This window comes from Aotus nancymaae, unplaced genomic scaffold, assembly GCF_030222135.1.
Source record: "Aotus nancymaae isolate 86718 unplaced genomic scaffold, 86718_ANA_hifiasm-v0.15.2.pri h1tg000077l, whole genome shotgun sequence".
NCBI lineage: Eukaryota > Metazoa > Chordata > Mammalia > Primates > Aotidae > Aotus > Aotus nancymaae.
The window spans coordinates 2,155,829-2,171,283 of NW_026988492.1; the positions used below are offsets into that span (position 1 = coordinate 2,155,829).

Genomic DNA, 15,455 nt, shown 5'->3' on the forward strand with positions numbered 1-15,455 from the left:
TTGCTCGACCCTAGGAGTCTAAAGTCAGAAGTGGGCAAAATAACAAGACCCCAGGTCAAAAAAAGAGAAAACCTAAAGGGGAATGAAAGAACTTTTAGAACAGTATCAGACCCATTATTAGTTTCTGTTTTTTCTCATGGAGATGTACTTACTAGACCTCTCCATTATCCTGCTCTAATCTGAAGTGGTTTCCGCTTCCTTAAACTGCCTTTTCTCCTATATTCTAGGACCTTCTTTGGGTTCTGACTGATTTTTTATTGAGCTTTCTGGATTTTGCTAGAGCATATCCAAACAGAGCTTTATAAGAAAGTGTTCATGTGAAGGAAGTAAAGATCTTCCTTGCATGTCTCAAAATTCCTTTCATTTTTCACACTTGATCTTTTGTTTGGTTGAGCACGTAGTTCTACACTGAATTTTTGTTTTCAGTATAGCAGAGTTTTAGTAGAATTTAATATCGCTATTCAGAAGGCATTGTTATCATAGGGCATTTGTTAATATTCCTAGTTTTAGTCTGCTAGCAGTCATCTACATGCTATCATTGGTCAATCCTTCTATTAAACTCTGCTGTTTGAAGATAACTCTTCTTGGTTCTCTTGGATTTTGTACAGATGCCTTGTCTAAGAGGAGGAGGTGTTAAAAAAAAAAACAGAACAGATGCCTTTGTTGTGGACAATCTTTTGAAGGATGTTTGCAGAGCAAGATAGGCATAGGATCTCCTCTGACAGCAGAGGATCTGCAAGGATACTTCCTGTCTGTATAAAAGATTCAGGTTCCCTAAGCCTAGGGTTCTTCTGTGTGTGCCAGTGTCCCTGGATCCTCTTCATATCACCTTGTGAGAATCTTAGCTGAGTAACTAGTACATAAAAGGATGATTCTCTGGCTAATGGCGTGACTGCAAGTTGTTAATAGTTCTTTGTCTCGGACCCTGGAGTCTTGTGTCTTCTGCTAGCGTTGTTAAAGCTGTGACTTTCAGGTAGGATAAATATCGAAGAGCCCGCTTACTTTTTTCACATCCGCTTTCTCTCTGAAAATGTCTTCAAGCACCACCCCATAGTGTTTTCCTCTTCTTGCCATTTACTTGATTGTATATAGCATTTAGGTATCTTTTTCTTGGTTTCTTTACTCACCCTAAAGACATTTTACAATGAAAATATCTTGTATACAGCAAAGCACAGTAAATATCAGGTATCAGCAAGTTTCTAAATTATTAATATGTTTTTTATTTGATTAAGTGGTTACTGTGTTTCATTTTAAATCATTTTGCAAAGCACATTGTATAAATAGATGAATACATGTATATACTCTTAAAATGTCTTCCGTTGTATATAATTGCCCTAAAAGATTTATCAAGGTATGTTTTCTGTATTACGTATTATCTATTTATGTCTTCAATAATGTTTATAAATTACCATTTGTTGGGTCATTACTATGTGTCAGGTACCATGTAATGCTTGTGATGTGGATTTTCTTACTAATTCTCTCAGTAGTCCTACGAGGAAGAGTTTTTAAATTTGTGTGTGTGTGTGTGTGTGTGTGTGTGTGTGAGAGAGAGAGAGAGAGAGAGAGAGAGAGAGCGCACGCGAGAGGGAATTGGAGTCTCACTCTGTCGCCCAGGCTGGAATGCAGTGGCATGGTCATAGCTCACAGCAGTCTTCAACTGCTGGGCTCAAACAGTCTTCTTGCTTCAGCCTTCCCAATAGGTGGGACTACAGGTGCACACTGTCTCAGCCGGCTTTTTTTTTTTTTGTAGAGACCGAGTCTTGCTATGTTGCCCAGGTTGGTCTTGAATTCCTGGTGTTAAGCCATTCTCTGCCTCAGCCTTCTAAATTTCTGGGGTTACAGGTGTGAGCCACTAAGCCCAGCCAAGAAAGATGTTTTTGTTGTTCATATTTTACAGAAGAAGGTATAGAAACATAGAAAGGAGCTGGGTGTGGTGGCTCACGCCTGTAATCCAAGCACTCTGGAGGCCAAGGTGGGCAGATCATCTGAGATTGGGAGTTCAAGACCAGCCTGACCAACATGGTGAAACCCCGTCTTTTAAAAAAATAAAAAATAAAAAATAAATAAAATAAATAAACATAGAAAGGTACGTAACTTGCATAATGTTATAAAATTGGTACTCTGCTATGAAATGGAGAGAAGGAAAAGGAAAAAGAAAAAAAAACAGCTGTATTGTCTCATCTGTAAGTTCTTCAGCACTGTTTAGTTTAAATTGAAACTATGTAGTTCTATTGTTTTTAACTTTAAAAATAAATAAATAAAAATAGAGGTGGGATCTCACCATGTTGCCCATTACTGGTTTTGAACTCCTGGGTTCAAGTGGTCCTCTCACCTCAGCCTCTGAAAGTGCTGAGATTACAGGCGTGAGCCACCTTACCTGGCCAATACTGTGTAGTTCTCAAATATTGATTTGACATATATAATAACAGCTTTATTTACTGTAGTTATAATGGAATTCAGTGTATAGTTCTTGCTGAAAGTAACTGCATTCAGCCACAGCTTAAAAAAAGTACCAGACAACAGAATAAAACCATGTAAGAGCGGATCATTTACACATCCAAATGTTGGGAAAATCTAAGTTGAGGTTCCACAGCAACTGGAGCTCAGCCTCAGGGCAGTGAATATTTCCATCCAAACTTGACACCATATGTAGCTTCATGAAATAATTTTCTCCATGCTCTTGGGTGCCTGATAATGGCCACTGTGGGAACATGGCATAAATTATCAGTGACTGTTTTATCATTGTAGTTTGGGGTATTTCATTTATGTGGCTGTTTCATAGTGCACCATAGGTGTTTCAACTGGTGATACATCTTGGTGGCATTTCAGTAGTGCTTAAATTATTAATGAATCCCGAAAAAAAGGTCTGTAATGTTTAAGATTATTTTATGTCCCACATCCAGTTTATAAACAACCACATTTTCTCTCCTCCCTACCCCCATTCCTGTTGGAAAAGCATAATTTTGGGAGTTCATGTTTACATTCCAAGTGCAGTTCTCAGGCAGGTTTAAGATGCTGGTTAACCTTTGAAATGTATTACGTGCTGGTGCTTAAAGGAGATAGATGTCTAAGAAGTACTTATGAGAGCCTCTCAAGACACAGCATCATCAGTCAAATAGCCTGGCTTCCTGCAGAGCTCCACCATCCAGAAAGCACAGAGCACAGCTATGACCCATAGAAAAGCTTGGTGCCCTTCGTTTCTACTTCTCGTAGGTTTGCAGAGGAAATGTCAATTGGACCTTACTGCCTGCTTTGCCTTCTCTTAGTATCTCTTCAATGATTTAATATATTGTTTGACATTGTATCTTGAACCTGTAACTCTTGCTTATTCATTTTGTTGATTGTTGTTCCTGTTGATGGGATATACGTTTCTACTATGAGTCTCTCAAATAACGTGATTGAAAATATAAAATTTTTCTCCAGTGTTGGACTTCCTATCCTAATATAAGTGGCTTAATAAGTTCACAATATATGAACCTTTGAATTATCTTGGAAAAAAGTTAACGATAAAATCACAATTGTCAAATTTACGTAATAGAAAAGATAAACCTAACAAATTATATGTATACATAAATTATACATATAAACTTCTAAATACATTTTACTTAGTTGTATTTGGGAATATATTACTCCAGAGAGTCCTAGGCATAAGTTTACTTGAATTAACAAAATGTTTACAGAGCTTCTACTAGGTGCCAGAGACTGTGTCTCCGCCATTGTGTTTGGAGAATCTGAGGATCTCGTAACAGTTCTAATTTGGCTAGTAAGTCCATTGATCTCAGTCAGGTGTGTTTATCATTATTCAAATGATCTTGAAAAGTTAACTTTTAACTATTAATAATAGTGAACTCTTTAATGAAAAGACAGTGGCCGAGATTATAAATGAAGGCATATTCTTGGGTGGCTTTTCATTTATTTTGTAAACTACCATGTTTATTCCACATGCACCTTTTTGAGTACCAGCAAACTTAATGAATTTCTGCAACATATTGAAACAGTTTTTACAAAATATTGGCTTTGTCAAAGAAAGCCTAGGAAAATGGGGGTGTGGAGTGCTTTTCTACTTTTGCTTGTCCTTGTGTTTGGTCCTTTATGCACAGAAGTAAACAGAAGTGGTCCATTATGGCTAAGACCTTAATGTCTTTACAGACACCTCCAAATAATCAGTTGATTGGCTTAGGGTAACTTTATGTGAAATTTTACAGGACAAAGGCTGTAAAGTCTGCAGCTATACTACTGCATGTTCCTTCTCACAAACTGTTAGTAGGAATCGAGGACTGAGAAATATGGCTTTGGAGCTTTTGGTAATGGTTATGGTTTATAATAGTTTTGAGTAGGAAGCTGTTTTCAAACATGCATTTCCAATGTCTTGTATATTTGTTTATCAATATATCATAACAGTGGAATAATATATAATTACTTCCTAAAATATACATGAAAAGAAGTGAAAAATGATCAGATAAGAAAATTGGTGGCTTACGCCTTTAATCCCAGCACTTTGGGAGGCTGAGGCAGGTGGATCACTTGAGGTCAGGAGTTTGAGACCAGCCTGACCAACATGGTGAAAGCCTGTCTCTACTAAAAATACAAAATTAGCCGGATGTGGTGGTGCATGCCTGTAATCCCAGCTACTGGGGAGGCTGAGGCAGGAGAATCACTTGAACCTGGGAGGCAGAGGTTGCAGTAAGCCAAGATCGCGTCATTGCATTCCAGCCTTGGCAAGAAAAGTGAAACTCTGTTTCAAAAAAAGAAAAAGAAATTAGCATAACCATACATTTTTGTTTGTTTGTTTTCTTTCCTTATCCCAGTAGTATATCTCGTTCACCTTCTGGGAGACACTATTTCATAAGACTCTTGTTTTCAATTTTAGCTTTTTACAATACATACTCAGCTATCATTAAAGGTCATCCTTCTTAGAGGAAACAGTTACCATGATCATAATGCCTATTAGACTCCTATTTTATCCAGTTTCCTTTCACATTATAGCAAAAAACCTAACACAGAGTGTACTTTTCTTTGTGTTGGCTGCCTCTAGGATGAGGATGGGACAGAAGAGGATAACAGTCGTGTTGAACCTGTTGGACATGCGGACACGGGTTTAGAGAACATACCCAACTTTTCTCTGGAGTAAGTTACTGATGATTTCAACTAAGTTTGCAAAATACATGTGACATCATTAATTGCAGCAAATATTCTGAAAGTGTATGGCATGAGGAATGTTTGTGCTTAGTTAAAAACATGCCTTGCATTGATTTGTTTTTCTAAAGAACATCTTTCGTCTCTTGAGTTAATTATGTAATGTAAGCAGTATAGCATGGAATTTCACGTGTACCTGTCCTGAGTTTCATGCCCTGGCAAATACTATTAAATTATAATATAAAATAGTATTTGATTGAAGATGTTTGTCATGTTAATAACACTGTAAACACCGTAACTGTTTTCAGATTGCTTTGTGTCAGTATTTTGATCATGTGTTTGTTCTTCGCTTTGCTAAATTAAAAAAATTTAAGGACATACTTGAAAAACTAGTTAGATCATGTTAACATTAGTTATTATTGTGTGTGTGTGTGTGTGTGTGTGTGTGTGTGTGTGTGTGTGTATGTATGTATTTATTGTTGTTTGGAGAAATAGAATCTCTCAAGATAGTTGATGAAAAATTGGAGGTCCTGGGTTAGGGACCTTGAAAATGTTTTAAGTATAAAAGGACAAAAAATTCTATTTGATCTACAATCTTTTGCTTATTTTAAATATTGACATCTGTAAGTGGTAAGCATTCTCAGGACTTCTTTCCTTGGTAGCTTAGAGCAGGGAGGGCAGTCATTTTATTTTTTTATTTGACTTTGGGTAAAAGTTGAGGATACAGACATTGACATTTATGTACTTAATTCTATCTTTTCTTGGTCTTCCAAGAGAAGTGAGATTAAGCAGGCACTAGGATCAGATGCTGTTTGAATGTATAGCAACCAGCATGCTGAATATTTACATTAAGTAAATACTTGCCGTGCCATAGTTCTATTAGAATGTGGAATAAAATCAGTTTATTGAAGTTATACTATTTTGAGCTTACAAACCAATAATTAGATAGGTGTTCAAATGGGATCATCAGCATCCAAAGTAGAATTTTATGAAATTTGGTGAAAAAATAAAAGTAATAAATAATTCATTTAACCATTTGGCAGTATGGCGCAATTTTTATGTTGTCCTAATTAGTGCATCTGATTAAATCTGTGCACATATTTTCAATTTTGATTTGTTTGATACTCCTGTCTTTAATTATATTTAGTCTTTGTATTGTGTATGCAGGACATTCATAGTACATAGGATAACCTCAGGTTTTTAGAAATATAATTGAAAAATTGGCATTTTCCATCACATAAAAACTATATTGTGATCTTTGTGAAATCCACTGGTAATAATTTATGGTTTTCCAGCTGGCTTAAAATAGATATTTAATTGAAGGACTATTTCCAAATATTGGTTGTTAGGTTAATGCTGCTTAGACCTCTGATATAGTATATATATATGAACAAATCTACAAAGAAAGCAAAATCTCATTTAAATAGTTTAGAAAATTACATTATACCAATTTTCATTAAACTCAGCCTTTATTGTATTAATAGTAAAGATTCATGGAAGGCCCTTGACAAATCCATAGGTTATATAAGGTTATGTTCCTTACTCAGAATACTTTAGTTTTGTAATAGTAACTTCATGTTATTTCATATAATGTAAATAGCTTCATAACTGTAGTCCCAACTACTCAGGATACTGAGGCGAGAAGGTTGATCGAGCCCAAGAGTTCTAGGCCAGCCTGAGCAACATGGCAAGACCCCATCTCTAAGAAGAAAATTAATTACAAGCAATTTTATGAAAATTATTTGATTTATAGTAGATACCTATTGGCTTTGAGGAAGGAGTTTTACAAGCTACACTTGCAGCACTACTACAGCAGTTTAGGAAATAGTGACTGATTTATCATGAAGTAGTGAGCAGTAAAGACGATGATGATCTCCTTTGGACTGTCACTCACAGGGTTAAAACTTTGATCTCATCGGATTAGTGGAAGGATTAATGATGTGACATATACAAGAGCACTTTCTAAATTAGAAAGTGCTCTGTAGCTGCAACATCTTTATTCTGTTAATCTTCAGAGTCCTTGACATAGGTGTTGGGATGGAAGAGTTTTAGTGTAAGTCTAGAGATTTGACTTGAAAGACATAAACTTGTATTACACAGAAGAATAGGGTCCAAGAGAAATGTTCTGTGTCATTTTAATGTAGTTATCTCTGATGATTGCTCTCCTTCCATGCCATCAGACTAGTGTTCAGGTATGTAGTGTTTAATGTTGCCTTCATCACCATGCTTATATTCCAGAATATGTATGTATATGCGTGTGCGCATGGTGGGATTTTTGTTCTTTTCTCTTCTGTTGTTTATTGTGTGTCTGTGTTGTTGCAGTTTTCTGTTTTGTTTTGGTTTTGGTTTTGGTTTGTTTACAGTACACGTTCATGCTCCCTCATTCATCATTGTCTCACAGTGATATGGTAAAGCTCGTACAAGTCCCCAACGATGGAGGGCCTCTGGGAATCCATGTAGTGCCTTTCAGTGCTCGAGGCGGCAGGTAACGTATCTTGGAGGTTTTTAATTGAATCATAATGTAGAGTGTTTTATCTTCATTTATGCTCAGATAGAGAGTGGTGTTGACTTAGCATATGCTTAATAGGAAACATTCTCATTTGGAGGCAACTGCTACTTCATTCCTATGTATATGTCATAATCACAGAAAGCACTTAGCCTGATGAAGAGAGGAACGTGAAGAAACCGTGCATTTGAATTATCCTAATAAATTTATTGTTCATCAGACTCAAGCAAACATTTTACTTGGCTGTAAATTTATGATGGACTTTGAAGTCAGAACTCCAGATGGATTTGCAACTTGAAGGAGAGTTTAAAAGCAGATTTTTTGGGGGGAAAGCATAATGCAATAAGAATTATCTGGATGACTTAAATTTGATTTAAGCTTTAAATTTGTGTTTATGTAGTTCTTCAATTTTATAAGCTTTTTTGATTGTTAAAACCTTTAATATGAAATTTTAAAAAATTAGATAAGCCATAGATTTCTGAACAGACTGTAAAAATGTTGTACTGTTTATTGATCCCAACTTCATTACTTTACAGAACATGCATCCTTAAAAACCTCAAATGTTGTATCAGTTTCTTTGATTCTGCTCTTTTTTGTGTGTGTGAAAGGACTGTGGTAATATTTTTGGTTTTAATGTATTCAAACAAATTTGGTTTTAATGAATTGATTTTCCAGGGAAGGCTTGGCAGACATGTGTCATAGACAAGTGAGGTGCACCATGTCCTTCCCCTTGAGTCCGAACCTGTGCATGTCGAACTTGTTGAATTTAGTTGCATCTTCTCTTACTTGCTCTCTAATGATTACCTGGGAAAATATATTTACGAGCTATTTCGGCTTTTTAATTTGTAACTTCTTATTTCTTTTATCGTTATTACCGTATTTTTTTTTCCTTTTATTTTAACTGTCTTTACATGGTGAGAAAAAGTGGGGAAGGTGGAAGGTAGACTTATACCAGTGACTGAGACCTTAGAACATAGTTTAAACTGTTGTTAAGGAATTACAGGCATCTAGGTTGTTGTAAAAGACAGATGTTTGTGATTAAATTACGCATATTATTTTTTAAAAGGAGTATTTGAGCAATGGTAGTAACTTCTTGTTACATGTAAATAACTGTGTCGAGTTCAGATTTCATCTCTCTAGTAAAGCTCATGATTCATCCTATGTCCTAAGCTGAAACTTGACTTAGAACTTTGCTGGAATATGAATAAGGCTTGGATGGTAGTGTTACAAAACAAGGTATAAAATTCACCTTGAATTTTTGAGTGGTGTTATATTCACAGAGTTGTGGCTTCTTTTACTTTTTTATTTTTCTTTAAAATTCTTTTCTTAACTTTGGAGAAGCATTAAAATTTCTTCAAATAACTTATAGTTAAGAATATTGTTTTCAACATGGCCTTGCTTTTATTTTGTGTAGGAAATTGAGTTCTAAACTACCTCAAAAGTTAAATTACTTTTTTCATTTCTTTCCTGAGTAGGAAAAAAAAGATAAGGTAAAATGCATGGATTATAGCTTTCCAATATGCATATGCCTTAAAATGCCTGTGAAACATAATTCATCACAAATGAGATTTAATTGTGTCTATACCAGCTTTGAGCCAGCATTTCAATTACAAACATGTTATTATATTTTGTCGTTTATTGCATATTTTCTACCTCACTGTGAAAGGATATTAGGGTAAAGTGAACAGATGAAAAGCCTAAAGCGAAAGGAGAGTAAGATGGAAAAATAAACTTACTGTCTAGATTGTGTCAAAGGAAGGCATTTCACAAAATTCACCACTGTTTCTGGTTACCATGGCATTTAGTTTTGATACACCAAACAGATTCAAGAAAACAACTATGTTTTTGCAAAACTAGTTCTTTTATAGCTGAGTCATTTTTAATCCCTATTAGTTTGGCATTTAATGAAGAAAGTCATACATAGATTTTCAGAGAGACAGAGATTTAAGAAAAACAGATTCTTTATAATCTCTTTTTAGGCATCACCAGTTTTCACATGGAAACTGAACAGAAATAGTTTGTGATTCTCCACCGCTTGTGTTACATCGTTAAGCTTCCTCGTGGACTGGATAGTCATGGTTCCTCAGAGTCGGATTAACAATGGGAGAGAAAAAGTAGGTGGTCTGCTCAGATTAGCAGATACAAACCTACGAGAGCCCAGAGAGACCCACCTTTCTCATTCTCAGAAATGCTCAGAAATGGATTCCTGTTATTTCATGAGAAACCTTTTCAAGCATGTCACGTGTGACAATTCCTGTGTTAGGTGCTAGGAAACAAAGACTAGCAGAATATGTTCTTCCTCCAGGGATTTGCAGTCTAGATGCAGTGATAGCCAAGAAATCAATCACACAATTAGAATTATGTGGCAAATGTTGATATGGTTATATAATAGGTGCTCTGTGAGCAGATAGGGGAAGAATGGTCTGAATTAGGTACCTGAAAGTGGTTTGTTGCAGAAGATATTTTTAACTGTGATGGATAGCTTTAAAAGTAGTTGTGTCAATTCCATGGTGGCTTCTGCAGGAGTAAGTTAAGCAATGTAGTATAGCAGAAAGGAAGAAATTAAGTGAAATTAAGAAATTGCACATATATCTAGTGTGAATACAGGAATACATATTCATGATATGTTTAAGTAGAAATTTCCAGGATAACTTCCCTTGTATAAAATTCCAGTCATTCTGGGGCCTTCTCAATTTTGGAGCTATAACTAATTGAATAACACTTATTGAATACTTGTTTTTATAAAAGTGACAAATACATGTCAGTATTGCTTTCTCATTTAGATTTTCAAAGTCAGAGTCTAAGAAATAATGCAGAACACCAGTTGTTTATTGTGAAGAGAAGGACCTCAAATGTCATTACGGAAAATAGTAATGTAAGCTTGTGAAGTTAATGTTAGAATTTTACAGCCATTTGGATCTTATTATTGTGTGATATATGATGAATTTTTTTTTTTTTTGAGATGGAGTCTCACTCTGTCACCCAGGCTGGAGATCCTGGCTCACTACAACCTCTGCCTTCTGGGTTCAAGTGATTCTTCTGCCTCAGCCTCCCGAGAAGCTGCAACAGCAGGCATGTGCTACCACGCCTGGCTAATTTTTGAATTTTTAGTAGACATGGGGTTTCACCATGTTGGCCAGGTTGGTCTGAAACACTTGATCTCAAGTGATCCACGCGCCTCGGCCTCTTAAAGTACTGGGATTACAGGCATGAGCCACCATGCACAGCTTAAGTTTTAAAAAATAAAAATCTTGCATGGGTTACTTTCAAAACTATTTTGTAGGCTAGGTTGAATGTTGTTTTTCATCAGGGGCATTAATGACAATTAGCTCATCCTCCAGCCCCTGCCTTAGGCCTGCTGATATTTAGAAATGGAGACAAACAGATACAGAGACAATATTATCTTCCCCATGATGATGTTTTTCTTGAGTTATTGTCTTGTATGTTATTCAGAAATAAAGTTAACTGATCCTCATGTAGAACTAGTCATTCACAATTTCATTACTTTGATGATTGCTTTTTTAAAATTCTTTTCTTAGTGGAAAAATACTTACCTGAAATGTTTCATTACCTTGGAATCAAATTTTATTTCACCTGTATCGTTTCGTTTCCTCCTGATTTAAATGAGAAACATTGGCTGGGCGTGGTGGCTCACACCTGTGATCTCAGCACTTTGACAGGCCTAGGAAGTCGGAGCACTTCAAGTCTAAAGTTCAAGACCAGCCTAACCAACATGGTGAAACCCTGTCTCTACTAAAAATACAAAAAAATTAGCTGGGCATTGCAGCAGGCGCCTATAATCCCAGCTACATGAGAGGCTGAGACACAAGAAATGCTTGAACCCAGGAGATAGAGGTTGCAGTGAGCCAAGATGGTGCCACTACACTCCAGCATAGGTGACAGAGCAAGACTCTGTCAAAAATAAATAAATAGGAAACATAAGCTCTTTATTTAAACCACAAATGCCACGATTTTCAGGAAGGTTATGCCAAATAGTTGTGACTATCTTTGGCTGAAGAACCTTGCTTTTATATTATTATTTTATTATTTTTTAAAATATTTCTAGAACCTAGCTGTTGATATTGGTCTGCAGGACCATAGGTAATGCTTAGTAAAGTGTAATCAGCACAGGAGCCAATGAACCCTTGACTATCCATATTAGGTATTGTGTTACTATATTAACAGTGAAGCAGCAATGATATATCCTGGCCTGGATGGTGGTTAATAAGTATTTCTGACACTTTCTCATGAAACACAAATATGATTATGATATAATGTCAAGTATATAAAAAGCAGCATAAAAATTGTATGCCAAAATTGGGACTAGACCTATGAAATGATAAAAGATTCTGTGTTTGAGGCTGGACATGATGGCTCATGCATGTAAACCCAGTACATTTGGAGGCTGAAGTGGAAGGATCACTTGAAGCTGGGAGTTGAAGTCCAGCCTTGGCAATATGGCAAATCTTGACTACAAAAAATACAAAAGTTATCTGAGTGGGGTGGGACACACCTATGTTCCCAGCCACTTGAGAGGCTGAGGTGGGAGGATTACTTAAGTCTGGGAGTTTGAGGCTGCAGTGAGCCATGATTATGCCACTGTACTCCAGCTTGAATAGCAGAGTGAGAGCCTGTCTCTAACAAACAAAAAAATAAAAATAAAATACAGCCAGGCACAGTGGCTTATACTTGTAATCACAGCCCTTTGGGAGGCCAAGGTGGGTGGATCACCTGAGGTCAGGAGTGTGAGATCAGCCTGGCCAACATGGTGAAACCGTGTCTCTACTAAAAATACAAAAATTAGCGGCAGGGGGTGGTTGGCGGGCATGTAGAGTCCTAGCTACTCGGGAGGCTGAAGCAGGAGAATCACTTGAACCTGGGAGGTGGAGGTTGCAGTGATCTAAGATCACGCCATTGCACTCCAGCCTGGACAACAAGAACCAAACTCCATCTCAGTAAATAAAATACAATAAAATAAAAATAAAAATTACTACTATTCTTAACTTGGACTTCATAGTCTAGCTTAAAGTAAATGTTCTAAATTTTTTCCCCTATGGAAAACAGTTATGGCTAAAACAATTTAAATTAATTAAGTAAAAATAGGGTCTCACTTTGTTGCCCAGGCTGGTCTCAAACTCCTAGCCTCAAGTGATCCTGCTACCCTAGTCTCCCACAGTGCTGGGATTACAGGTGTGAGTGACTGCACCTGGCCTAAAGTACAGTTTTCTTCTCTGGATCTTTTTTTCTCTTTTGAGGCAGGGTCTCACTCTGTTGCCCAGGCTGGAGTATAGTGGCTCACTGCAGCCTCAACCTCGGGCTTATGTGATTTTTCCATCTCAGCCTCCTACGCAACTGGGACTACAGGCAAGTGCCTCCATGCCTGGCTAATTTTTTGTATTTTTTTGTAGAAATGGAGTTTCCCCATGTTGCCCAGTCTGGTCTCAAACTGTTGGACTCAAGTGATCCGCCAGCCTTATTCTTCCAAAGTGCATGGATTACGGACTCAAGCCACCTTGCCCAGCCTGAATCTTTTTTATAATGGACATTTCTCACTTCTTTACATCTACCTTTATTCTTGTGTCTGTGGCACTTAAATTTGTTTCACATTATTTTTTCTTGTGAAAATAGTAATTGTATATGGGTGTTTATATAAAGTTTTTTTTTTATTAATAAGATCTAGTATCTACTAGTTACCATTTTCAGTGCCGCTGATAGATCAAAGATTGGCAAAAGTTTTGTAAAGGGTCAGATAATCAGTATCTTAGGCATCATGGCCCAGAAAATCTGCTGTTGTAGCATGAAAGCCACCATTGACAAGACAAAGCTTGACGAAGCTTCATTTATAAAAACAGATTGCTGGCTGAATTGGCTCAGAGGCTGTAGTTGTCAGCTCTTGCTCTAGAGAACCAAACAAATAAAAATGGCTGCCATTGTGAGTTTTACATTCTAGTATTCTTCATGTCTAAAACTCTTTCAACTCTGTTTTCTGTTCATATCTTTGGGGGACAAGAGCGTACAGGATTTTCATTTCCACTTACTGTTTGATAAGAAAGCCTCTTTTATTGTAACTGTGTATTAATTTCCACCAGTGCATACCTCTGATTCTCAGGAAGAAGTTGAAAAAACCATACAAACCATACTCTCATTAGTAATATGTATTCACAGAACAATCCTCCTTAACATCTGCTTGCCAATCGTAAGACTGAAGGAAAAATCTAAAGTTTCACAGTTAGAAAATGAGGCCCTGTGAAGATGGTGGTGGCAGGATGAGGGGGCTCTGGGTGTGGGGCTGGCTTTCTGCTATACTGACTCATTTTGGCAGATGGCTTATTTATTAATTTATTCTCAACTTACTTTTTACAGAATTGCCATCATTTGATTTGTCTGATTAACTTTGATTTTTATCCCAAACAATTTTTTTTCATCCATTTATCTTCAGTGTAATCTTCAGAATATCAGGTGAAGTGTCAGCATCCTTTGGAAAAAGCTGCTTCAGTTTCTGTGTTAAAGTTTATTTTTATGACTTTTCCCCCTCTTTATTTATTTGCTTCGTTACATTATTGTCCATAAATTTTATCATCTAATCTGAACAAGGAAGTCACATCTCTAAGAGAATATTTTTTATTTTAAAAATTTATTCTGTTTTTTACTTTCTTTCTTTATATTTTTTGAGACAGAGTCTCACTCTGTCACCCAGGCTGGAGTACAGTGGTAGCATCTCCATGCTCAAGCAATCCTCCCACCTCAGCCTCTCTGGTAGCTGGGACCACACAGGCACACACCACCATGCCCAGCTAACTTTTTGTATTTTTGGTAAAGTCGGGGTCTCTCCATGTTGCTCGGACTGATCTCGGACTCCTGAGCTCAAGTGATCCACCCACCTCGGCCTTCCAAAGTGCTGGGATTACAGGGGTGAGCCGTCACGCCTGGCCAGTAAGAGAATATTTTTAAGGTTTTGCGTTTTTGAGTTGAAATAAAAGTGACCCATTTGGAAAATATGTATTTCATATGTATTATTATTTATATTCTATTTAAACCTGAATATAGATTAATTGAATATGATTAAAATCTATATTCAGATTATATATTCTAATTAATCTATATTCAGAAAATCACTGGCATATAAAAATTTGTTTTTTATATCCTGCATTCATGTCTTGAATAATTTCCCCTTCAAATATAAACTGATGTTTCTCTGTCTACAAGACTAGTAGGCAAACATCTTTGGATGGTCTTGAGTTACATCATACTCATCCATTTAATTAAGCAGAATCTGAGCTTCGCTGTCTCTTCAACTAAGATTTACACAGTTATATTGTTTGTTATATCCATTTGTTCATCTAAGGTATACTTTATCATTTTTTGCTTTTTTCTGTATCGAAAACAGAATCTATTTTACCCCCAGATTTGGAGTTGGGAATTTTGTATTACCTCTCTGTGTCAGTCAGTGACTGACTGGACTTTGTGTTGTCATCTTTTTATTGGCAGGGGGATTGTCAGGACTAGATAAGGATACCTGGCTCTGTCTTTTTTTCTGTAGTGTGGCCTTTGGCAAGTTAACCTCACTTGGCCTACTCCTTACATATGAAGGATGGGAATCATGACTTTTGTATGGTTTAAGTAAGAAAATATATGTAAATCATTTAACAAGGTCCTTGACAGTGGCAGCTAATAAGAATGGTCAAATGATGAGAAGAATTTTTAAACTCAATTTATCTTTTATCGTGTGCCTTGAAATTCCCTCCAGTGGTTTGGTATTCTGGTTGTCTAGGTAGGTAATGATTAGTCTACACAATCAGAGAAAGTGATCGTT

General features: G+C 36.5%; 1 protein-coding gene across 20 annotated transcripts in view; it reads left to right on the forward strand.

The window, feature by feature from the left end:
* The window catches only part of PARD3 (par-3 family cell polarity regulator), a 704,358-nt gene that overhangs the window by 406,313 nt on the left and 282,590 nt on the right, over positions 1 to 15,455 (forward strand). For 19 of the 20 annotated variants that reach the window (XM_021665196.2, XM_021665212.2, XM_021665198.2 and 16 more), the window contains 2 exons: positions 5,036 to 5,127; positions 7,538 to 7,621. In XM_021665196.2, coding sequence (XP_021520871.2) covers positions 5,036 to 5,127; positions 7,538 to 7,621 — 176 coding nt within the window. The remainder of the gene's footprint in view (positions 1 to 5,035; positions 5,128 to 7,537; positions 7,622 to 15,455) is intronic. The other variant, XM_021665204.2, reaches the window with a different exon arrangement.